The sequence below is a fragment of the Bison bison genome, unplaced genomic scaffold (genome assembly GCF_000754665.1).
Source record: "Bison bison bison isolate TAMUID 2011002044 unplaced genomic scaffold, Bison_UMD1.0 scf7180017862275, whole genome shotgun sequence".
NCBI classification, from domain to species: domain Eukaryota; kingdom Metazoa; phylum Chordata; class Mammalia; order Artiodactyla; family Bovidae; genus Bison; species Bison bison.
Window position 1 is genome coordinate 509,179 of NW_011492847.1, and position 25,489 is coordinate 534,667.

Below are 25,489 nucleotides of genomic sequence, written 5' to 3' on the forward strand. Positions count from 1 at the left end.
CTTCACTTTCACTTTTCACTTTCATGCATTGGAGAAGGAATTGGCAACCCACTCCAGTGTTCTTGCCTGAAGAATCCCAGGGACGGGGGAGCCTGGTGGGCTGCTGTCTCTGGGGTCGCACAGAGTCGGACACGACTGAAACGACTTAGCAGCAGCAGCAGCAGCAATACGGGTAAGTATACTAGACGATTCATCTCTAACTACGCCTTTTGCATATATCAGCTCAGGACCTAAGACAGTGATTCTTTAAAACTGTGTCCCTGGATCTCCAAAAGCTCACACTTCAACCAACTATTAGAGCATCATGGATGGGAAGGAAAACAGAGACACAGTGTTTCTGGATACCCTTCTGTCCCTTAATTCAACTGAAGTGAAGTGTTAGTCGCTCAGTCGTGTCCAACTCTTTGCGACCCCATAGACTATAGCCCTCCAGGCTCCTCTGTCCATGGGATTCACCAGTCAAGAATACTGCAGTGGGTTGCCATTTCCCTCTCCAGGGGAATCTTCCTGAACCAGGGATCAACCCCAGGTCTCCTGCATTGCAGGCAGATTCTTTTACTGTCTGAACCACCAAGAAAGCATTAATTCAACTAAGGCCACTTGAATTATTGGATTTGTCTATATTCCCTCATGTTTCATTTGCTCAAAAGATTCTGCAGCTGAAAACCACCAATCTAGAGCTACTGACTGGGATAACCTTTCGCACATGTGCAAAGCAACACCATCCTTAAAACTTCACATTGTTCATTTCCTACATAAAGGTTTCCCTGATGGCTCAGATGGTAAAGAATCTGACTGCAATGCAGGAATGGGGTTCAATCCCTGGGTCAGGAAGATCTGCTAGAGAAAGGAATATCTACTCACTCCATTATTCTTGCCCGGAAAATTCCACGGACAGAGGAACCTGGCAGACTATAGGCCATTCAGACACAACTGAATGACACTTTCTTTCCTATATAAAATTTTAAGTCCCACACTGCATAAGCTCTTTCAGAAACTAAATAAATGTGACAAAAGTTTACATTGTCCCTCTGCATTAATTCACATCACAAAAAAAATCTTCAAACCAATCATTTGTCATATTACATGAGGAAACAAAATGTATTCTATTTGTCATTTTTGTTTACTGCATCTCTTCACATCAAAAATGAACAGCTGGAATCCAGAGAAGAATCTGCGGCACATTTGATATGCTACATCTAAGATATGAAACCTAAGAAAACTTTTGGCTCCTAGGTCAGCTGTAAAAGTCTTTATTCAGGTTATCTTTCTTCCTGCATCGTTTTATTTTTAAATTTTTTTCATTTGTTGGTGCCTCACTCATATTAGCAAGTTGCCACTATTAATCGTTTTCTGCCTAAAATCTAATTCGTTTCTTAGATAAGCTGATTTCATAAACATCATCTGATTTCCAGATTTTCCCCACTCTCCAGGCAGAGTCAGCAATATACTGCACTTACATAGTTATGTCTGTCCCTGCTCTGTGGCAGGCATAGGCACACATGACTGTTACTCAGTCAGAGACACATTCCTCTGAGCTGAATGGGTCCTAGAATTCTCAACACAGAGTCATGGCAATAGACGGGGAATGCATTCAGGCCGGCAGGCAAATGAAGTTTATTGCCACCTTGGCCACGATTAGCCTTCAGTTATCATGGGTTTTGACCTAAGATGAAACTTCCTCGAGTGCAGACATTTTCCCTATTTATTAAATAATTTATAAATTTCCCTAGGCAAAATGTAATTAAAGTGCTAAATCTATCAATATGTATATATTAGATGGGACCATATGAAACTGCTAATGTTCTACCATTTTTGACCCTATGACAACAGTAATTTATGTCAACTAAACTTAGTCTGGTAATAATTTCACAACATATACATATATCAAATCATTGTATAAATTTTAAGGTGGAAACAATGTTCTACGACAATTATACCACAATAAAACTGTAATTTCAACTAATATATACATAGACACACACACACATACACACATGAAATACAGTATATCACCATTAAAGTACAAATAAGTTCCAAAGAAAAAAAATTGGAACATTATGTATTCAGAAATCAGAAGTACTTTTTAAGCATAGATTCAGAAGCCTCATAATTAGTAAACTAAAATAAGACTTTCTACATTGCACCCTTTCTCATTCTATATAAATAACAGTCTTAAAAACAGTACTAGACTTATGTGAATTTTAAACCATTTGTCCTAAATTGTTATCACTACCCTTGCTATTGACTTTAGTAAAATATGAGTTTACTACATTAAAGCTTTTGGATAATTATAAATTGCTAAGACTATGGTTTACTTACCATGCAGTTTTTCATGAAAACAGATATTAAGAAAAATAAGCACACATTTGAAAAAAAAAGTCATTTCCTTTGGTAGAAAGAAATACTACTTCCCTTCTGCCCATGAAGATTAAAAAGTAATGTACAATAGCAGGCAAAGTGAATAGCCATTTCCTACTGATGACCGTGGAACAACACGAATCTTAAAAGTAACTGAAGCACACTCTTGGAAGGCTGCAATCTCCTAGCCACTACAAGTAAAATCATTGTAAGAGAGAAGAGCTGTAGTGAGCACGTTTCTGTAGCACCACTGTGCTCTTGTTCAACTGGAAAACAATCAACCTACCCGGCAATGTTGGCCATGGAGCTTAGCGCATCATATCCCTGAGCAATTGTGACTCTTGGAACCTGGTCCATTGCCAGAACTGTCGTCTTCCTTTTGGACAGTTTATTTAGCAAGTCTGGATTTTGGGCTGGGTAAATAAAACTGATCAGTGTACCCGATGTCTTTAAAAGATCAGCTTCATGAATACCTAATGTTGGGTTAAGCATAGGGGCTCGCACCTGGGGGAAAAAAAGTCACTGATTAAAAACGTAAATACCTTTATCTTATTTTTAAGTAAACAAGACAACTAAAATAATATACCATTATTGAAATAACACTCCAGAAATAATCTCTCATGAAAAAACTTCTTCCTCAATTCCTAAATAAAATAAAGCACATAGAAATTTATGCCACTGATTATCTGACTGAACTTATGACCTAGTCTTGAGTAACAAGCACACATACCTGGAAATAGTGTCAGGACAGGTTTGACAATGACAGGTAGAGGAATTTAAAAAAACAACAATCTGTTTTTGGGGGGAAACAGGTTCTACAACAAATCTGTTGTCCCAAAATCCACTACTCTGGTAAAATTAAGAAACATTAGAATAAACAGACAGTAAGCTTTTGTTGAATGTTCAAAGATTCAATTCTTGTTATTTTGCAAGCATAAACATTTGGAGTGGTTAGAAGTTAAGAACATCATAAACTAAAATCTCCATGTCATGTGTATAGATTTATGCCACCTTAAAGTTCCAGAAAAATCTACAGATGGACACAACTCAAACCAGTAGCCTTGCTGAGTTGGGTTTAAGCAAAAAGCTGCAACGTACTCTGTTACGTTGAATCAAGTCAATGACACACACTATACATGCCTGAAAGTTTCAACTGTCTACTTTTTCAAGCCAAATTTTTAAAACTTCCAATTAAAAAGGTGTTTTAAAATGTGTTTTACATCCCTGTTCAAAGTCAACCTTCAATTAAAGTGTATCATTTCATTAGCTCCCAATCTGCAACAGCAGTGCTCTTAGGCTAGAAAGCACAGAACACACACAGCTCTGGGACTTCTGTTTTAAAAGGAAACGAAACACAAACACTACGTCAATACTTTCATTTAACAGCATTTCATCTCAATTTACCTATGAAACACCTTTATCTGTCATTCCCATTTCAGTTGTTGCTGTGGTGATGCGTGTGATTTTAGGCTCTGGACTTTAATTAAGACTCTCTGACAAGGTCTATTTTTTCCCTCAGTGAGAATCTATAATATAGATTTAATAAACATTAGAGGACAACTTTGAATTCTCCTGGCCCCTATCAAATGCTTAGCTGAAACTGCTGACATCTGAGTGAGTGAAGCCAACACAATGTCTCCCTGAAGATGCTTTTTGGGGTAACAAATTCCTCAGAATATTAACAGGCTTGAAGAGAGGTCTCAGAAGAGAGACCCTAGGTCAAGTAGTTTATTACTACAAATATAAAATTATTTAAGTTTTCATATTACAGGATTCCTCAGTGTCTTTAACATGGCTCATACACATTGTGAATCTACAGGAAACACATAGCATTTCTAAAGCTTACGTGCACCTAGTAACCTCTTTTTGTGGGGTACCTCAAAAGGTTTTTGATCCCTAAAACATACATTAGAATGGATTACACTTATTTTTCGATTTTCCCCTAAGCTTTTATTATACTGTTATCTCAAGTATCAGTATACCTAAATGCTTAAACACTTAAATTACTATTTCCATATCATAAATTTGTTATTAATTTTCTATAGAAAAGTTTTGTGTCTCCTGCAAAAAACACTATGTAAGATGCTATCAAGTTATTCAGTTGACTATATGTAAAAAAGCCTAGGTATTGATTCCCCTTTAGAAATTAATGTAGGAAAAAAGCTGGTCTATCCTAGAAAAGTGAGACTATTTTAACCTGATAAACATGCTTATTTAATCCATACCTCACTACTTGCCTTGGTTGCGTGTTAAGACATTTCAGTCGTGTCTGACTCTTTGCGACCATATGGACTATAGCCCAGCGGGCTCCTCTGTCCACAGGGATTCTCCAGGCAAGAATACTGGAATGGGTTGCCATGCCCTCCTCCAGGGGATCCTCCTGATGTAGGGACTGAACCTGCACCTTCTGCGACTCCTGCGTTGCACGCGGATTCTTTACCCCTGAGCCACCCTGCCCCACGTGGCTTGGTTACCGAAGACTTAAGATTTAAGTTACTGTTCAGCTCATCTATGTTATACTCTTGATACAGTTTCCCTTTCTCTACATGATTTTTTACTTCAGATTTTATTTGTAAAGTTCTTTAGCATATAGCTCTCTATTACACATTACCTTAAGACCTTTTATTAAAGTAGGTAAGTCTATTCTAAGCCCAACGTTACTTTTTCCAGAATAGTCCTGCCCTCTGGAAATAATACTTACATCAGTTAAATCACTGACCTATGATCCTTCAAGATATCAGAATACCACTGTGCATTCAGTCCAAGGAGTTCTTTGCCTCTTACTATTCTAGTAGGAGTTAAATACTCACCCCAGAGAAGGCAATGGCACCCCACTCCAGTACTCTTGCCTGGAATATCCCCGGACAGAGGAGCCTGGTGGGCTGCAGTCCATGGGGTCGCTAGAGTCGGACACGACTGAGCGACTTCACTTTCACTTTTCACTTTCATGCACTGGAGAAGGAAATGGCAACTCACTCCAGTGTTCTTGCCTGAAGAATCCCAGGGATGGGGAAGCCTAGTGGGCTGCCATCTATGGGGTCGCACAGAGTCGGACACAACTGACACAACTTAGCAGCAGCAGCAGCAGCAAATACTCACCCAGGGGTAACGTGGACATATAGGAACCATATGGTACGAATGTTACCTAGCCAATAAGAAGGAAATTCCACAGAGCAAATGTAAGAAAGAAGATCATTTCTTCTTTTCTCGTGCTTAAATATAGTAATATAGTTCACATGCCTCATAAAAGTTCTGAGTTCCTGGTGGCTCAGACAGTAAAGAATCTGCCTGCAATGTGGGAGACCCAGGTTTGATCCCTGGGTTGGGAAGATCCCCTGGAGGAGGGCATGACAACCTACTCCAGTATTCTTGCCTAGAGAATTCCAGGGACAGAGGAGCCTGGTAGGCTACAGCCCAGGGGGTCACAAAGAGTCGGACATGACTGAGTGACCAACACTTTCACTTTCATAAAAGTTCTACTGAAACGTGAAGAATAGTCACAACATGCAATCATTTCTTTGAGGAAAAAAGCATCATTTGAAAGTATGAAAACTGTAACAAAAGAGAAAGTACTTTAATCTTGGTACAAGAAGTAATCTTTCTACAAGAAGATTTAGAAAAGTCAGCAAGCCATAAATGGAAGGGGGAAAGGAATAATTACTTTGACCACCAAATCAGAAGCCAGCACTTCCTTCACCCCTTGGATCTGGGCACCTGCTGCTCTGTAGTGATCATCTGAGAACTTGGAAGCTTCACCTGCGCCAGATTCCACAACAACATTAAACCCCTGCTTGACCAAGGCCTGAACGCCAGCAGGAGACAATGCCACTCGCTTCTCATTTTGGAAAATCTCTTTGGGGACCCCAACAGTTAGTTGCTTGTATGGAATTCCTACAACAAAGACAAAAAAAAAAAATTTGGTAAGAAACAACACCAAAATTCAAAGTTTTAATAATGCAGTTCAGAAAATGGAAATGGGAAATTTGTTCAAAATACACTACATGTACAGGCTGCTGTTCAAAGTGATGTTCCTGATTCATAATCATAATTTTTTAACTTTTTTTGATAGATGATAGGAAATTCTTACACCTACTCTCCTGAAAATCCTAAATATTTAACCAAATGGCTTTCTTCGAGGCATATAACTAGCTAGCTTAGCTTATTCGTAGGGGAAAAAATGGGTTGAAAGGCCACTCAACAAACTAACTCCACTCATCAAACTAAACCTCTGTGGTTTATGGTCCCCTGGTCCTTATCTTTAAGGAAGACGGAAGTAACTGTTGCTCAGTCACTCAGTCGTGTCTTGACTCTGCGACACCATGGACTGCAGCACACCATACATCCCTATCCTTCAACATCTCCCAGAGCTTGCTCAAACTCATATCTATTGAGTCAGTGATGCCATCCAACCATCTCATCCTCTGTCATCCCCTTCTCCTCCTGCCTTCAATCTTTCTCAGAATCAGGGTCTTTTCCAATGAGTCGGCTCTTTGCATCAAGTGGCCAAAGTACTGGAGTTTCAGCTTCAGCATCAGTCCTTCCAATGGGTATTCAGGGTTGATTTCATCCGAGATTGACTGGTTTGATCTCCTTGTTATCCAAGAGACTCTCAAGAGTCTTCTCCAGCACCACAGTGCGAAGGCAACAATTCTTCAGCGCTCAGCCTTTTTTATTGCCCAGCTCTCACATCCATATATGACTACTGGAAAAACCATAGCTTTGACTACATGGATCTTTGTAAGCAAAGTAATGCCTTTGCTTTTTAATACACTATCTAGGTTTGTCATTGCTTTTCTCCCAAGGAGCAAGTGTCATTTAATTTCATGGTTGCAGTCACCATCCACAATGATTTTAGAGCCCAAGAAAATAAAGTCTGTCACTGTTTCCATTGTTTCCCCATCTATTTGCCATGAAGTGATGGGACCAGATGCCATGATCTTCATTTTCTGAATGTTGAGTTTTAAGCCAGCTTTTCACTTTCCTCTCTCACTTTCATTAAGAAGCTCTTTAATTCCTCTTCACTTTCTGCCATAAGGGTGGTGTCATCTGCCCATCTGAGGTTATTAATATTTCTCCCCACAATCCTGATTCCAGTTTGTGCATCATCTATTCTTGGTCACACCTGATTAGACCAGGGGGTCAGCAGATGGGTTAAAGATAACAGTCTACAGGCCAGACAGAAGGGAAACAAGTAGCGCATGAGACAACTTATAGAGGAACTCTGCCCTGTGGATACTCCATGTCGGCCAATGACTATTCAACCCAATCAGGATCTCTCAGAGAGAAACGGGACATGAGACCCACCAAAAGGACCAGGAGAGTAGAATGATGCAGCAACTATTTGTAAACAGAGCCACAAGGTAATCAAAGGGAGAGGGTCAGCAGCCACAACAGTAGAAACGTTGGTTGTGGGCATGCAGATGGAAAAGAGGAGTGACAGCAATGAAATCCAGAATAGCACCCCACTTCTCCAAGAAGGAGAAGAACGGTTCCCTGTGCTCCATACTTCCCAAAAATCCATACAACAAAAATAAAACCTCATCACAAAATATAACCTGCTGTGATTCTGTTCCCTGCAACACAGAAGAACCCGTATAACACAGTTAAATTATTTATCCCTGAAGAAGGAAATGGCAACTCACTCTAGTATTCTTGCCTGGAAAACCTCACCTTCAGAGAAAACTGGCATGCTGCAGTCCATGTAGTTGCAAAGAGTCGGACACAACTTAGCAACTGAACAGCAACAAATTATTTATATACAGTTCAGACCAGCCTTAGCTAAAATACACTAGTTTTTTTTTTCTGTTGTTTTACTCAATATATAGGCATAAACAGTATTTTTAATGAAGAGCATCTGCTTCTGTATGTCTTATTAAAGTCTAGAAAACTTACTCTAGCAATCTAAACTTTAAATATATATAATAAAAAGGTAAATCAAAATATCTCTACAGAGTAACTTATTAAGTGAAACTTTATAGAGACTAAATCAACCTAAAAATAGCTGCATTTGGACATACAGTCTTAGATCTCATACTATTTAAGCAGTAATAATTGATAGTAAGCCAAAGGCAAACACATGCTGAATCTTCCTCTCCACTTAAAAGAGAGGAAAATAACTGAAAGATAGCAAATATTTTGGATTAAGGTGAAAAATTAATTATATAAACTTATCTAGAGTTCACTCATTGGACAACCTCAAATTCTCTAGGTCCTACATATCATATGCCAAGGAAGTTACCAAAGACAGACGAAGTCACATCAAAAGGATTTAGGAACCAACCTGGAAGGGCTTCCACTGGCCAGATATGAGACAATTTGAGCATCAAAAAGGAAAATAATTTATTTCAAATGTCATAAAATACATATAAAGATGCTAAAATCCATGCATTCATTATAATAAATATTTCAAAATTCAAAAATATTCAAAAAATAAATATTTGCTAAAAGCTTCTCAACTTTGGAGAAAGTAATATGTGGTAAGATGAATAACAGTCTCCCAAATATATCCATGTCTTAATCCTCAGAATCAGTGAATACGTTCCAGTACATGACAAAGGAGAATTATGGTAACAGATGGAATTAAGGTTGTTAATCAACTGACCTTGAAACGGGGAGAATATTCTAAATTATGTGGGTGGGCTCAATATATCACATGGATCCTTAAATGTGAAAGAAGGGAGCAAAAGAGTCAGAGTCAAAGAAAAATTTGGAGATGCTATCCTGCTGGCTTTGAAGACAGAGAAACAGGCCATGAGCCAAAGAACGTAGACAGTCTCCAGAAACTGGAAAAGGCAAGGAGACAGATTCTCCCCTAGAGCCTCTGGAAGGAATGCATCCTGCTGACAACCAGTGAGAACCATCTCAGGCTTTGGCCTCCAGAAGTATAAGATAATAAAATAAATGTGTCATATGAAGCTGGTTTGTAATCACCTAATACAGCAGAAGTAGAAAATGAATACATAAGAGAACCAACTGATGAGCAAAACTAGTAAATACTGAACACTGATCAAACATCTACCCACCTTTTCCATACAACCTCAGAGTAACTAAATTCAGTTGGCCCTCCTTATCCACGGACTTCCCAGGTGGTACTAGTGGTAAAGAACCCACCTACCAATGCAGGAGGGTCAGACACGACTCAAGTGACTTAGCATGCATGCACTCTGTATCCACAGATTCAACCAAATGCAGATCAAAAGTATTAAAATAAATTCCGTAAGTTCTGAAAAGCAAACTTAGATTTTTTACATTGTATTGTGGCACTAGTGGTAAAGAACCCGCCTGCCAATGCAAGAGACATAAGAGCTGCGGGTTCGATCCCTGGGTCAGGAAGATCACCTGAAGGAAGGCATGGCAACCCACTCCAGTATTCTTGCCTGGAGACTCCCATGAACAAAGGAGCCTGGCGGGCTACGGTCCATAGGGTCACACAGAGTCAGACACGACTGAAGTGACTTAACACACAGGCATCATGAGTAACCTAAGGAAGAAAGTGAAGTCACTCAATCGTGTCCAACTCTTTGCGATCCCATGGACTGTAGCCTACCACGCTCCTCCATCCATGGGATTTTCCAGGCAAGAGTACTGGAGTGGGTTGCCATTTCTTTCTCCAGATGATCTTCCCAACCCAGGGATGGAACCTGGGTCTCCCGCATTGTAGACAGACACTTTACCATATGAGCCACCAGGGAACTCAACCTAAAGATGATTTAACCTCAAGATAAGTAACGTAAAGATGATTTAAAGTATACAGGAGGATCTATGTAGATTATATGCAAATACTACACCATTGTATATGAGGAACTTGAGCATCCAAAGATTCTGGTATTCACGGGAGGTCTGGAACCAATCCCCCATGGATACCAAGGGATGACTGTAACAGAAGGAAAGTTTTTTTAATAGAAAAATTCTAGCTAATAAATGAAGATAAAATGATAGAATATTAAAGCTACTGATAAAATCACATATTTAGTTAACAATCAATTAAACCACTGCTAGCGCCTTTGAGTGAAAAATCGATGGGAACTTCACAAAAGATAGATCACACTGACAACATCTAAACTCACTGATCAATCCTCCTGATGTAATACAACAGATAGTACATAACATCACCTATGAAGTACACTAGCTGAAAAAGGCAAACCTGAGTCAGATCAAGCCTTGAGATCTAGCTAAATATTACAGAAAATACAAGAAACCTAGTTAAATAATACTAAGGGAATAATGTGGGAAATTCTACAGGACAACTAAATTCTTCAACAAATAAAAAGAAAAGAGAGAAGAGGAACATACAGACTGAAAGAGATCTAAGAGACAAGCAAGTAAATACAGCACATGGACTCTGGATCATAATTTGAACTAGGCATCTGTTTAAAAAAAAAATTTGAGAAAATATTAAAACTGACTGAAATTACTTTTCAAGCTTTTCAATGTGTTAATGAAATTGTGGCTATATTAAGGAATAAACAGAATCCTCATCTTTTAGAGATTAAAAAAATAATTATCTAGGAAATAGTCAAGAACAGAAATTAAGCAAACAAAAAAAGCCTTACTCATAATTGATAATAGAGATCTTGAAGTACATACTTTCACTTACAAGGACAATTCCCGTGTACTCAGTGTAGTTACTGACTTTTGCTTTATACACTTTCTTATCACACTGGATAATCTGGCCTTCCAGAACACTTAATCTGAAGATAAGGCTGAGGGCTCTTAAGGGCAGGTACCCTGCCAATAATGACTTGTCACGTGAGAATAAGAAAAGAGGCTATGAAATCTACCAAAGGCAGACATAAGAACTGAAAACACTTGGCAATTTAGGCATGCTTAATGCACAAACAGTCCTACAAACAAAAAGAGAATCATTCTATATGGCAAAGACTTCTGATACCTCCCAAATATCCATGCTGTTCCTCCCCTAAAAATAACAGAATGTTATTTTTATTTAAGTATGTTGCCATCTAGAATAAAAGGCTAAATGTCCAAGTCTCCCTTAAAGCAACATATTGCCACCTGAGTTCTGGCCAATGAGGTATATAGACAGAGTGCTAGAAAGGTCTTTGGGCAAGATACTTAAAGGGATCTGACACAGCTTAAAAGGTTCCCCTTTTAGCCTCTCCTCCTTTTGGCTTGTACCACAAAACAGAAGCATGTGGGAGTCCTAGCAGAGAAAGCCTGTAGGCCACTGGAAGAATTCAGCTATTACTCTGTGTGAGCTAGGAAGCTGGTGGCAAATTCTGAAGAAAAGAGTAACATGATCTTTCATTTTTAAAAGATAATCCTCATTGTCTTGTACAGAACAGACTGTTGGCAGGGACAGAGGTAAAGAGCACAGAGACCACTTAGAAGACTAATGCAATAGTCCAGGTGACAGGTGATGGAGGCTTGGACCAGGATTGTAAAAGTGGTGATGGTGAGAAAATAACAGATTCAAGATACAATGTAGAGCTGATCTATACCGATCATAAGCACTGGGAATGACTCTAAGGTTTCTGCCCTGAGCAACTGAGATGAAGCTGCCACTTACTAAATCCAGAAACATTAATGCAGATCAATCAATCTGTTTAGTTCCTAATTCTTAAGCATCATTAAGCCATGTATGGTATGACTCCCCATTACCAACTAGGAAAGAGGAAGAGCTACTAGGAGAAATGGTTACTATGACCAATGGTTTCCTGGGTATAAACTCAATTTATTTAACATTTTTCTTTTTCTATTGTATATTCTTCTCTGTTAGCACTGACAGCCAAGAACTTCCGTACATGGAAAATATAAGAAAGCACTCATTCGGTTTTTTACTCAAAATGACCACTCACAAGCACTGGGCTTAAACTGCGTGGTTTATCCATCATCAGATCTATTGTTTCTATGACTCAAAGTGAGACTTTACCTGGTTTTACAGGGGCACTACACCACAGTATCCGATGAGTATGAAATGTTCGTAAAAAATTCTTCTTCCCTGGTAGAACCTTACAGGACCCCAAATTGCTGAGGAAAGGGCATGAACAACCAGTCACCACTGTTTTCAGTAGGTTCGCCATGTTCACAGAAGTTCCCGATTTTCTGGATCCCCAATGTCCTTAAAGGTAAATCACTAAAGGAAAGAAAGCAAAAATGTATGTGCTGAGAACAATATACTTTGCCTTTTGGACATCAAAAACCTTTTTTTAAAAAAAGCAAATTGAGAGAGGTTGGAAAATAACAGTTAAACGTGGGCATCTACAAAGAATTTACTTGCCAAGTCCTTTACTTAAAGAAGATGCTTCAAAAGGTTGTTTCCAATTTAGGTATTTAAAACTTGGAATCTGTTTTCCCACTTAAAATTGTAGTTATAAACTCATTATTCAATTCCAAGCTAGGTCACATAAGTCTAAGTGATCTTTAATGTAGCTGGAAAGTTAAGAAAAGTTGGTATAAAGTCCAGTCACATCATACATGAAAGTTATCATCTCAGTTTGTCCAGCAAAAACTGCACAAAATCAAAATTCCCCTTAGCTTTCCTTAGACTGTCTAAATAGTACAGCAGTACTTGTTTGGCCACTATACAATACAGAAAACCCCACCATCCTTTTCAGCGCAGCAGGCTATACATCCTGAGAGACATACACACCCCCACCCCAAACCCAGCGTGACTGAGTGAGATTCATGTTTGCCAGGCGTACATCTCAAGAAAATTTAACATGCACAAAATACAACTCCAATTTTTAAAAAAAGAAAAAAAAGTTCCATAGTTAACTTTATCACATAGGTTTGTGCTTGCATATGTGGGCCTAACTAGGAATTCTGTGAGTGGTTCTTACCACTTGAGGCCCATTTTTGTCAGCTCTAAATGAGCTAGGTGAAATGGCATTGACCTTTGCTGTTTTGGAGATTTCAGTGGCTATTTTCTCCAACCTCCCTGGCAGATCCTGGGGAGTACACAGAAGGTTCTCCCACCATACCCCTGACTCCCAATGCTCTTTCCTTCAAAAATGTGAAGGAACTCTTCTCAGTCAACCACAGCTAACTCCACTTACTATGCCTTTAGGTTCTGCCCCATGATGCGGGCCCTTCTGGGACCCAGCACCCAAACCCAGCAGCCTCCAAAAACATACTTCCGGCCTCTAGAGGAAGAAGGGTCTAACTCATTTTTCATGTCATAACTACTGCCACAAGTCCTTGAAGCCACTTCCTGCAAATACCAGAAAGCAACACTGGGAATAGAAATGCTCAATCCAGGTAGTGCTTATTCTTGATGCTCTTTAATTCAGTAAACACACGGAGGGCTGAGTCTCAGAGGCATAGCCATTAGGAGCATCTGTAGAATTAAACTGGAATCGGTTACAGACCTGGAGATAAGAAAAGTCAACAAGCAATAACAGAGAAAGCAGAGTAACACAAGTCCAAAGTTCTTTGAGGCATCAAAGAAGATCATATCCTCCTACAGGGCTAAGAAAAGGAAGGAAAAGGCACTTGAGAAAGAGAGAATACTATGAACAAAGCTAAGGAAAAGGGAGCATATAAGATGTGTCCAGGCATGCAACCAAAAATGTGAATAATTCTTTACATGCTGATAGAAGATTTTCTATTTTCAGAGTATTTCCATATATGTCATTTCATCTCAGTCTTTCTAAAGCATCCCTGAATCAATAAATACCCTCCTCGTTCATTCAGAGGTCACTTCTAGAGTTATTCATGGCTGAGAATGGAGAACAAACAAGTTCAAAATTCAGCCATCCACTGAAAACATTCACCGAATCTATGCCAAGAACTGAGGGAGATCCAAAGATATACAAAAGATAATTCCTGTCGAAAGAGAAATTTTTTCCTACCACTACCAAGGACCTAGTCCTAGCCCAATCTCCTCATTTACCCTAGTTTCTCTTCCTGGATCATCCCAGCTCCCCAATAACCACCATTCTCACTGGTCAGGCTTACCCAGACCTCATCAGCAAAATAACAAAGCTAGTTATAATGCAGCCCGGGTATTGTCTAAACCTGCTACTCACTCGCTGTTTGGCTTGAATTTCTAAGCACCTCAGTCTGCTCTTCTATAAAAGGAGTGCAGGAAAGCTCCCTTGAAGGGCACAATCAGGCTCTAGAAGTTTTATCATTAGATGGAGATTTTGCAATGCTCTAAAGCTGAAGTCCTGTTTCATGGCCTGGAGTCTGCAAAATTTGCCCTGTCTACTTAAAAAATTGTAATTTGATGTTGAACAGAGCCCTGACATCAGGCATCAACATAGCCAAGGCCTTCAGAGACCATGTGCTCCCCCAAATTCTACTTGATTCAAGTTATGAGCATATAAGACAGTTCATAAGGAAGTAGTTTAGTGTCAAGAAAATGTCACTAAGCCTAACTCAAATAAAAATGACCCTGAAAGATATTCAGAGAATATCTGGACCATGTTATCACAGCCAAGTACTTGTTTACAGCAAAGACAGTAGAGGTGACCCTTGAACAACAGGGTTTGAACTTCATGGGTCTGCTCCTAGGTGGCTATTTTTCAATAGTAAATATCAATAGTACAATATACACAGTGTGCAGTTAGCTAAATCCTCAGATGGGGAGGAACTGCAGACACAGAGAGCTGTTATTCAAGAGCCGTTCTCTTAATTGTTACACCTTCCCCTAACTTCACTTGAAAGCTCTCTGCTGTTTTATTATCCATGTGCTTCTATGGCTATTAAGAAATGGACAGCAACTTTACAACTGAAAATTGGGGCATTCACACCACCAGTTAATGTAAGTCATTTTGGTATCTCCCCTAATAGATTAAAAAATCTTTGGAGGCAAGAAGCTGAGAGAGGATAACATAGAGGCTAAGAGTGTGAACTCTTAGTTGGAAACCCCACCTGCAACGCATTAGCTATGTCACCTTGGCAAGTCACTGAACTTCTCTGTATCTGATTTCATCACCTTTAAAATGGGGAAAATAACAACAGTACCTTGTAGGGTCACTGTGAGGATTAAAAGGACACAGTATCTTTACTGCTATCAGTATTCACTTTAGTATTACCTCTGGCCCAGGGCCTTGCACAAAATAGAGGAAATCAACAAGTATTGTTTGATTCAGTGAATGTGTAACTAGAGTTAGATAACCTGAAGCCTGGGGTTCTATGAATATATTTCCCAAGGAGTTTCAGGAAATTTCCTTTAAAAATTAAAGGCTATGTAGCTTTGCGGAAAAGTGATTCCATCAGCAGAGGTAAGCAGCCTGAGCACACTTGCTGATAAGAAAGCAATCCTAAACTGCCAATTCAATTTTTTTTTTTTAATTTTTAAACAGCCACAGTTTGCAGAAGAAGAGGGAAACATTTTAAATAAAAGCACACAACCCTCACTGTTCCGAATACATCCTGTCCTACAAGACTCCTTACAGATTCCTTAAAGGACTTCGCTGCACCAGAGGGCGAATAAAGGGCACCTGCAACTGTAATAAACAAGTCACGCTTTTAAAAGCGAGACATGCCAACCAAGGACACAATACCCTACCAAAGCTTAGACTAGCAGGCAGTGTGACCTCGCTCAAACCCACAGGTTCAAGCTCCTCCCTCGGGAACTAAACTGCCACCCGGCCAATATCTGCCAGGGACCGCTATTTATAACCTTCCTCTGAAGCCGATTGGTGGAGATCGGCGGCATAATAGTCTTTCCGCCTCCGGAGTTCGAATCAGCTCAGCCCCACTACACAATCTTTCCCCCATCGCCAGCCCAGACCCCACTCTAAGCCCAGTACAGGCTCGCCCAGACCAACACCAGCCTGCCCCACCCCCCCATACACTTAAAACTTTCAACACCACCACCTGTGTCTCCAGCCGGTCACCCACCCCAAATTCTCTCCGGGTTCAAGAACAGTTTCGGGGTGTCCAGGTGCCACCTCTCTGGATGCACCACTTACCGAAAGTCCTCTATGACCTTCCACCCTCCTCCCATCCTTTAAGCAGAAAGGACCTCGTAGAACTCCAGCCCCATCCCCCCAAAGCTCCAAAATCTGCATCTGAACAGCTGACACCTCGTTCCCTGCCCTCTGCGGCGAAAACCCAGTTCTCGAATCCACCACCCCCGACTCGCTTCCCAGTCACCCCAGCTTGAGACCAGAAAGAGGGCCCTCGAGGCCCGGCCCCAGGCTCCAGAGTACACCCGGCGCCCCGGTCACTGCCGACCCCGCCCCCAGCGGCTCCTTGACAGGTCTCCTTCCCACCTCGGGGACCTCGACCTTCCGTACCAGCCCCACGCCCCTTCCCCAGCTGCGCCCCAGGAGCGTGCCCGGGCTGCCCGCGCATTGACGTTCACCTTGGCGGGGAGGCCAGGAGTCCGCGGGCCGCGAGGGGACGCCGCGCTGGCAGACCCGGGCTGCAGCCCCGCGGCGCCAGCAACCCGGAAGAACAGCCCCAACCCCGTTGCTGCGGAGACCACGTGACCGCGGCGCAGCCCCCACCCCGGTTCCCCGTCCGCCCCGACCCCGGTGCCCCGACCCGGGTTCCCCGTCCGCCCCCACCTTCCCCTCCTCGCCAGGCCCTTCTTCCCGACCGGCCCCCTCCACCAGCCCGCCCGTCCGCCCGCCCACCCTCTCTTCAAATGAGAAAGCGACTGCACGAAATGCCCCTTAAAGCGCAAAGACCAGTTACCCCAAGGAACCCTTGCTTCTTCTCCCGGGGCTGCCAAAACCCTCTTTGTCTCGGGCTCGACCTGCTGCTCCTCGGCCCCGCCTCCGTGCGATCCCTCCGCCCGTCCTTGTCAATCAAACCTGGAGCCCAGCGCGGGCGCTGAATTTGCCAACGGCCACATTTGTCTTCTGGAGAGTCAGGAACAAAGTGGGACTACCTGTAGTGTCCCACCAGAGCAAATAAAGTAATAAAACTCCACTTTTGTTACCTGGCTTTCCTCTAGCTCTCTAGGAAAAATCAGAACTTGTGAAACAGAAGACCAAAAAGAAAGTGAGAGGCGGCCAGGAGGTGGTGACGGGCGGGAATGGGAGCGTTGTTTTTAATTCCGGATGGAGAGGTGGAGTTAAATGCTTCCGAAACGATGTCAAGGCCCGAAAATTAACACACATATGCGGACGGGTCTTCCAACGGCCCGCCCACGGAAAGCCGTGTACTTCTTTGAGTATTAATAGCCAGGGGCTGGAGAGCGCCCTTGGTGGACGTTGTGTCCTGACCAGGCCTAGGCTGGTTTCGGCAGAACTGCTAAACGGCTTTGCAAAGCGATGACTCCCGTTACTTAGTCTGCAGGTGTCTTCTGACTGAAAGTGGGAGGAATAAGATACACATTGGTTCACTTATCCAAAGCTGAATCATCATGAAGTGTCAAGATGGTCACTGCTTTTATTACTTTAATTGAAATATTTAAGATGAGTTTAAAAATTATGAAACTCAAAGGCATGAGGCAAGACAGATATTCCACATCCTTAAAAAGAAAGAAACTACAGGGAAGCCCTTAACTTTGCGAACATTTCTTGTGTTTAAGCAATACAGAAGGTCATTCAACTTGAGGACTTCTGCATCCAGACAAAGTAAAAACACTGTTCTTGTCCTGGAGGAGTTCACAGACAGGAAAGGACACAGCCCCATGCTTTAAAATAATAATGAACCATGATAAGTGCAACCTAGAAACAGGTTCAAGATACTGCAAGTACAGTGAGGTAGGAGTATTTGATAAGGATTAAAAACTAAGCTCCTTTCCCAATAAATGTAAGTTACATTATTTTGCTATACTCCTTAAACATGCTGCTGCTGCTGCTAAGTCACTTCAGTCGTGTCCGACTCTGTGCGACCCCATAGACGGCAGCCTACCAGGCTCCTCCGTCCATGGGATTTTCCAGGCAAAAGTACTGGAGTGGGGTGCCATTGCCTTCTCCACTCCTTAAACATATGCAGTACTATATATCAATATGACACAACTGAGCACACATATGTCAATCATATCAATAAAACGGGGGAAAAACCTAAGGTTGGCTTAAAACACATGTGTAGGTGGGGGAGTGGAGCAGAGGTTTGCTTCTTTCTCTCTCAAGACTTAGAACAATGGTTGGTTCCCAGCTGGGGAAAATTTTTCCCATAGTGTCTGGAGATCTTTGGTCATCACAACTGGAAAAGGGAGGCATCTAATGGATAGAGACCAGGGATGCTACTAAACATCCTGTATTACACTAGGTAGCCCCTTACAGCAAAGAATTGCCTGGCCCCAAAGGTCAATCATCCTAAGACGGAAAGTGAAAAGTGTTAGTTGCTCAGTTCTATCTCTTTGCGACCCCATGGGCTGCAGCCCATGAGACTTCTCTGTCCATGGGATTTCCCAGGCAAGAATACTGGAGTTGGTTGCCATTTCCTACTCCAGGGGATCTTCCTGACCCAGGAATGGAACCCACATCTCCTGCATCTACCTGAATTGGCAGGCAGATTCTTTACCCCTGAGCTAACTGGGAAGCCACCAAAACACTGCCTCTAGTTAAAACTTGGACAGAGAACAGGTCAAGTTAATGTTTTTGTTGTGGTTATTATCTCAAATAGTTATCAGTAGTTTGTTGTTTCAAACTTCCTTATTGTAAATAATTATTAGCAAAGTAAATAAGTAAATGAGCTAATATACTTCATTTATGGGGATTTTTAATAATGCAGACACCAGATTTCAAAGTGACCATCACTAACCTCAGTCTCAGCCCTCTTCTCTCGGGTAGACCAAGCAAGAGTGTGTTTGCAGACTTTCCTGGCAGTCCAGTGGTTAAGACTCTGTGCTTCCAATGCAGGGAGCAGGTTTATCCCTGTTCTGGAAACTAACATCCATCACTAACTAACATATCACTAACATCGGCAGCCCAAAAAAAAAAAAAAGAGTGTGTTTGATTGTAGGAAGCAAATAATAACCAACTAAATGAATTTATTCTAATCAACATTAATTGGAAGAGGATACAGGCAAACTGACTTTAAACAGAGAGCTCAAAGCTTAAAAATTGGCCATTAGTTTTATAAGCATTGAAAACACCAACTAGGACTTCCATTGTATTACTGGGTTTGATCCCTGGGTTGGGAAGATCCCCTGGAGAAGGGAAAGGCTACCCACTCCAGTATTTTGGCCTGGAGAATTCCATGGACTCTACAGTCCATGGAGTCTCAAAGAGTCGGACACAACTGAGCAGCTTTCACTTCACTTCGAAGTGGATAAAAATCTGTCTGCCAACACAGGGGACATGTGTTCTATCACTGGTCCAGGAGGATCCCACGTGCCCCAGAGCAACTAAACCCATGAGCCACTATTACCAAGTCCATGCTCTAGACCCCAGGGGTTGCAACTACCAAGCACATGTGCCACAACTACTGAGCCCACGTGCTGCAACTACTGAAGCCCATGTGCCCAGAACCTGTGCACGGCCAGAGAAGTCACCGAAATAAGAAGCCCACGCACCACAACAAAGAGTAGCTCATGCTCACCGCAGCTAGAGAGAGCCCGTGTGTATCAACAAAGACCCAGCAGTCAAAAATAAATAAAATAAAACACCAGCTCTGAGCATACTTTTGTTGTCTCCATGCAGTAAGTGCCAATGATAAAAATCTGTGCTTTTTTAATGAATAACAAAAAATCGGTAGTGGTATCTTTGGGGGCCTGGGAAAATGGTGAGGGATAGGAGCTGATAAGACTGAAAGAGGAGAGTGAAAAAGCTGGCTTAAAACTCAACATTCGAAAAATGAAAATCATGGCATCTGGTCCCATTACTTCATGGCAGATAGACGGGGAAACAATAGAAACAGTGATAGACTTTATTTTCCTGGGCTCCAAAATCACTGCAGATGGTGACTGCAGCCAGGAAATTAAAAGACACTTGCTCCTTGGAAGAAAAGCTATGACCAACCCAGATAGTATACTAAAAAGCAGAGACATTACTTTACCAACAAAGGTCTGTCTAGTCAAAGCTATGGTTTTTCCAGCAGCCATGTATGGATGTGAGAGCTGGACCATAAAAAGTTGAGCGCCAAAGAATTGTTGCTTTTGAACTGTGGTGTTGGAGAAGACTTGAGAGTCCCTTGTACTACAAGGAGATCAAACCAGTCAACCCTAAAGGAAATCAGTCCTGAATACCCATTGGAAGGACTGATGCTGAAGCTGAAACTCCAATACTGTGGCCATCTGATGCAAAGAACTGACTCATTGGAAAACTTACTCATTGATGCTGGGAAAAATTGAAGGCAGGAAGAGAAGGGGATGACAGAGGGTGAGATGGTTGGATGCCATCACTGACTCGATGGACATGAGTTTTAGCAAGCTCCAGGAGTTGGTGATGGACAGGGAAGCCTGGCATGCTTCAGTCCATGGGGTCGCAGAGTCGGACACGACTGAGCAACTAAACTGAACTGAGGAGCTGCATTAGTATCCTAAGGCTGCTGTAACAAATTACTGCAACCTGGGTAGCTTAAAATGACAGAAATGTACTCGCACACAGTTCTGGAGGCCAAAAGTCTGAAATCAGAGTGTCAGCAGGGTTGATTCCTCTGGGAGCTCTGAGGGAGAAAAAGTCCCATACCTCTCTCTTAGCATGTAGAGAAAGCTTCTCGTTATCGGCAGTCACTTCTGGTTGTCAGCAGTCGCTGGTGTTCTTTGGCTTGCAGAGACACTCCAATCTCTGCTTCCTCTTCACATTTCTACCCTTTCTGTGTGTCTCTCTGTGCCCAAATCTCCCTCTCCTTTCCCTTATGAAGACATCAGCCAGTGGATTTAAGGTCCTCCCTAAATCCAGGATGAATTCATCTCAAGATCCTTAACTAAAATTAAATCTGCAAAGACGGTATTTTCAAATAAGCATGATCACAAATTTTGGGGAGACACTGTTCAACCCACTACAGGAGCAGTCTGTATGTTTAAGGCTACTACAAAGTAAAGTCTTATTGTTTTTAACATGGGTAGATTCACCATTTCTTGAGTTTAAGGTGAAAGTTCAAACTGTTTGGGGGAAATCCAGGTAAAAGTTGTTTTGTATTAATAATTAGAAGGATTTTCCTATAAACTTGTTTACTTTTATAATACTCAACCTAATTGAATTTTTCCTTCACTTTATTAAAAAAATATATAACTATATATTACATAGCTACTATTATCCAACTACCTGATTGCAAAACTGCATAATAGCAGTTAACATCTTTCTACTTAACTTTTAAATATTGCATTTGATGAAAACTCTAGTTAACTTGCTTTTAAGCAGTTTTGTGAGCATCATCTCTTTGTAGATTTTTTTTTTAAATTCTAGATGATACCCATTACAGTAAAGCAAAAACCAGGTTCTGGTTTTCATCTCACCACTCTCCTATCTTCTCCTATTTCTTTAACCATTTGTTCTCAGTTCTTACATCATTTAAATGTACAAATGTTCACTTGACCTTCTTTCCCTTCAACTCTAATATTGTCTTCCCTCTAGTGTAATGTCAATTGTGCTATCACAACTCTCAAAGCTTAATGTTCTGCTCAAATCTCCCTCCTAACCTCCAGACACATGCAGCCAACCGCAAGCTGGCCATTTCCACTGGGATATCCACAGATGTTTTAAACTTGACCTGAGAAAATTCCCTCCTGCTCTACAAAGGACTTGTGTCTAGAAAATATAAGAACTTCCAAAACTCAACAATTACAAAAATCCAAATAGAAAATGAGCAAAACGCATAAAAAGATATTTCACCAAAGAACAATATAAGCATATGAAAATATATTCAATGTCAATAGCCATTAAAGAAATGAAAATTAAAACCACAATGAGACATCACTACACATCTCTATGAATGTCTAATATAAAAAAATAGTGACAATACCCAATGCTGGCAATGAAGGGGAGAGGCTAGATCACTCAGATATTACTAATGCTGATGTAAAATGGTACCCATCACCGGAAAAAGTTTGGTGATTTCTCTAAAAACAAAACTTGTGAACAAAAGAAGATGGCAGAGGAGTAAGACGAGGAGATCACCTGCCTCCCTACAAATACATCAAAAACTCATTAGAATATGGAGCAGCTCCTACAGAGCAACTTCTAAACGACAACAGAAACCTCCAGAAAGAAACCAAAGCAATACTATAAAGCAATTATCCTTCAATTAAAAATAAATAAATTTTTAAAAAAAACTAAATTTGTAACTACCGTGTTTACACACCTGGACATCTATCCCAGAGAAACGAAAATTTATGTTTCTGCAAAAACCTGTACACTGGTAATCTCCTGGCAGTCCAGTGGTTCAAACTTGATGCTCTCACTGCCGAGGGCCCAGGTTCAATCTCTGATTGAGGACCTAAGATCCCATAAGCCACACAGTGTAGCAAAAATAAAAAATAAAAACCTGTACACCAATGTTTATAGTAGCCTTATTCATAATAATCCAAAACTGGAAACAACCCAGGTGTTCTTCAACAGGTGAAGGGTTGAGCAGACTGTTGTACCTTCCTACAGTGGAATGCTTTTCAGCAATGAAAAAGAATAAAGTATTGATACACACAGCAGCTTGGTTGAATCAACAGAGAATTATGCTGAGAGAAAAAGGCCAGTCCCAAAAGATTATATTCTGAATGATGCTACACATTCTTGAAATAATAAAATTATGGAAATAGAGAACAGATTAGTAATTTGTAGAGTTAGGGAAGAGGTGAGAGTGGATGTGACTATACAAGGGCAACAGGAGGGAATCCTTAAGATGATGAAAATGTTCTGTATCTTGACTGTATCAATGTCAGTATCCTGGTTGTGCCATTGGACTATAGTTTTGCAAGATGTTACCACTGAGGAAAACTGGGTACAGAATAAATATTCTCTTTGTGTTATTCTTCACAATTGCATGTGCATCAACAGTTATCTCAAAATAAACTATTTAACCTAAAGAATTATCCTGGCAGGTGTAGTAAAATGTTAATGATAGAATCTATTAATGGGTGGTAGGTACTCAGGTGGGGGCTTCCCAGGTGGTGAAATGATAAAGAATCTGCCTGCCAGTGCAGGAGACACAAGAGACCTGGGTTTGATCCCTGGGTTGGGAAGATCCCCTGGTGTAGAAATGGCAACCCACTCCAGTATTCTTGCCTGGAAAATCCCATGAACAGAGGAATCTGGTGGGCTACATACAGTCCATGAGGTTGCAAAGAGTCAGACACAACTGAGTGACTAAGCACACAGCACATGCAGGTGAGTATGTAAAATTTTCTCAAATTAGCTGTATGTATTTTTAAAATTTTTCTTAGTAAAATTAGGGAAAAAATTAATATAAAAGTTGCAGAGATTCACTTGTTAAAAGTATTCCTAAGTGCCTCCACCCCTGTGGCATGAATTTGTCAAATGAATTTGCCCACCAAACAAGAAACCAGTTCTATGAAATGATTTTTCATTAGAGGGGCATTTCTGAAGTAGAGTGAAGCAGATGTTGATGGTTCAAGAGGCCATCCTAAATTTGGAAGTAAAGATCTTTTTCATCCTCCCACCACACGATCTCACCTGTATTCTGCACTATTTATTAGGCCTGTTAATTTTCAGATTTTCCTCTCTACTGATCTTTTTTACCATAGAATGGCCCATGTACTCTAAGGATGGCATTGCTCACTCTACTGCTAGATGATACTTTAGCTGCCATATCTACTCTGCGGTGGCTTTTGAGTAGAGGACCAATGACAATAATTTATGGCATTAATTCAAACATTTCAAGTAGCTTCAGAGAACAATTTATTTCACAGTTTAAACTTGGCAGACCTGAAAAGTATCAGTAAATCTGTAGCAATGATTCAGGACTTTTGGTTTCTTAATCCCCATAATGAATATAAAAGCATAGGACATGACATCTTAGGACACTAAGAACAGTTAAGATCTATGTAACATTTAACAGTTTATATAGTGCTTTCACATGTATCACTTAATTTGATCATCTTAATAACTAAAGTGAAGTGAAGTGAAGTGGCTCAGTCATGTCCGACTCTTTGCGACCCCATGGACTGTAGCCTACCAGGCTCCTCTGTCCATGGGATTTTCCAGGCAGTAGTACTGGAGTGGGTTGCCATTTCCTTCTCCAGGGGATCTTCCCAACCCAGGGATCGAACCCAGGTCTCCCGCATTGTAGACAGACACTTTACCATCTGAGCCACCAGGGAAGTCCTTAACTGAAGTCAATAACTGAAGTAGGTATTGTTATTCCTGTTTTAAGATGAAGAAACTGACTTGGGATTAGCTGACATATCTAAAGACACATAAATAAGAAACATTACTGACAGTTAAATATAAATCTTCTGGTTCAATGATTCCTGGGAGAAATATCCCCTAGTATGGGGATGTTAAGATAATTGTCCTATAAGAATGAAGATACCAAGAGATGCAAGGAACCCATAGGCTCCTTCAGAGATAGAGATGTCTCTGTGAACATTGAGTCCCTCTTATTTCCCCCTCCCCATTCATCTGCCTAGATTATACCTGCTGCTGCTGCTAAGTCACTTCAGTCGTGTCTGACTCTGTGCTACCCCATAGATGGCAGCCCGCCAGACTCCTCTGTCCCTGGGATTCTCTAGGCAAGAACACTGGAGTGGGTTGCCATTTCCTTCTCCAGTGCATGAAAGTGAAAAGTGAAAGTGAAGTCGCTCAGTCTTGCCCAACTCTTCATAACCCCATGGACTGCAGCCCACTAGGCTCCTCCATCCATGGGATTTTCCAGGCAAGAGTACTGGAGTGGAGTGCCATCACCTTCTCTGGGATTATATGGACTATTCCTTTATTTCATTTTAGATGACACCTTCTCACAGAAGCCTCTTTTGACTACTCAAGGTTGAGTTAGGTCGTCTCTCACTGACACCCAAGTTTTAACATAATCATAGTATTTATCATTCTGCGTTATTTTTTACCTATTGATTGCTGCATTTAAACTTCTTGAGGATAGATATTTCATCTTATTTGTTGATGAGTCATCAACACCTAACAGACTGTCTGGCTTTATTAGGCAGGCAACAAATATTGGTCAAAAGAAAGAAATCCTTGGGACTTTCCTGTTGGCCCAGTGGTTAAGAATCCCCCTCCCAGTGCAAGGGTTGTGGGTTTGATCCCTGGTTGGGGAACTAAGATCCCACATGCCATGGGGCAACTAAGTTTGCACACCACAACTACTGAGTCCACATGTTCCAACTACAGAGCCCACACACTCTGGA

At 41.1% G+C, this 25,489-nt stretch overlaps 1 protein-coding gene across 3 annotated transcripts in view; it reads right to left on the reverse strand.

Moving 5' to 3' along the window:
• Positions 1–17,435, reverse strand: part of NNT (nicotinamide nucleotide transhydrogenase) — a 98,731-nt gene extending 81,296 nt beyond the window's left edge. The window contains exons 1-4 of one of the 3 annotated variants that reach the window (XM_010832786.1): positions 17,219–17,435; positions 12,251–12,454; positions 6,023–6,252; positions 2,648–2,865 (exon numbers count right to left, since the gene is read on the reverse strand). In XM_010832786.1, the coding sequence (XP_010831088.1) occupies positions 2,648–2,865; positions 6,023–6,252; positions 12,251–12,401 (599 nt within the window). In that variant the 5' untranslated portion in view covers positions 12,402–12,454; positions 17,219–17,435. Of the gene's footprint in view, positions 1–2,647; positions 2,866–6,022; positions 6,253–12,250; positions 12,455–16,636; positions 16,734–16,971; positions 17,179–17,218 lie in introns of those variants that run through there. The other 2 variants (XM_010832784.1, XM_010832785.1) reach the window with 2 other exon arrangements.
• Positions 17,436–25,489: the final 8,054 nt, after the last annotated feature.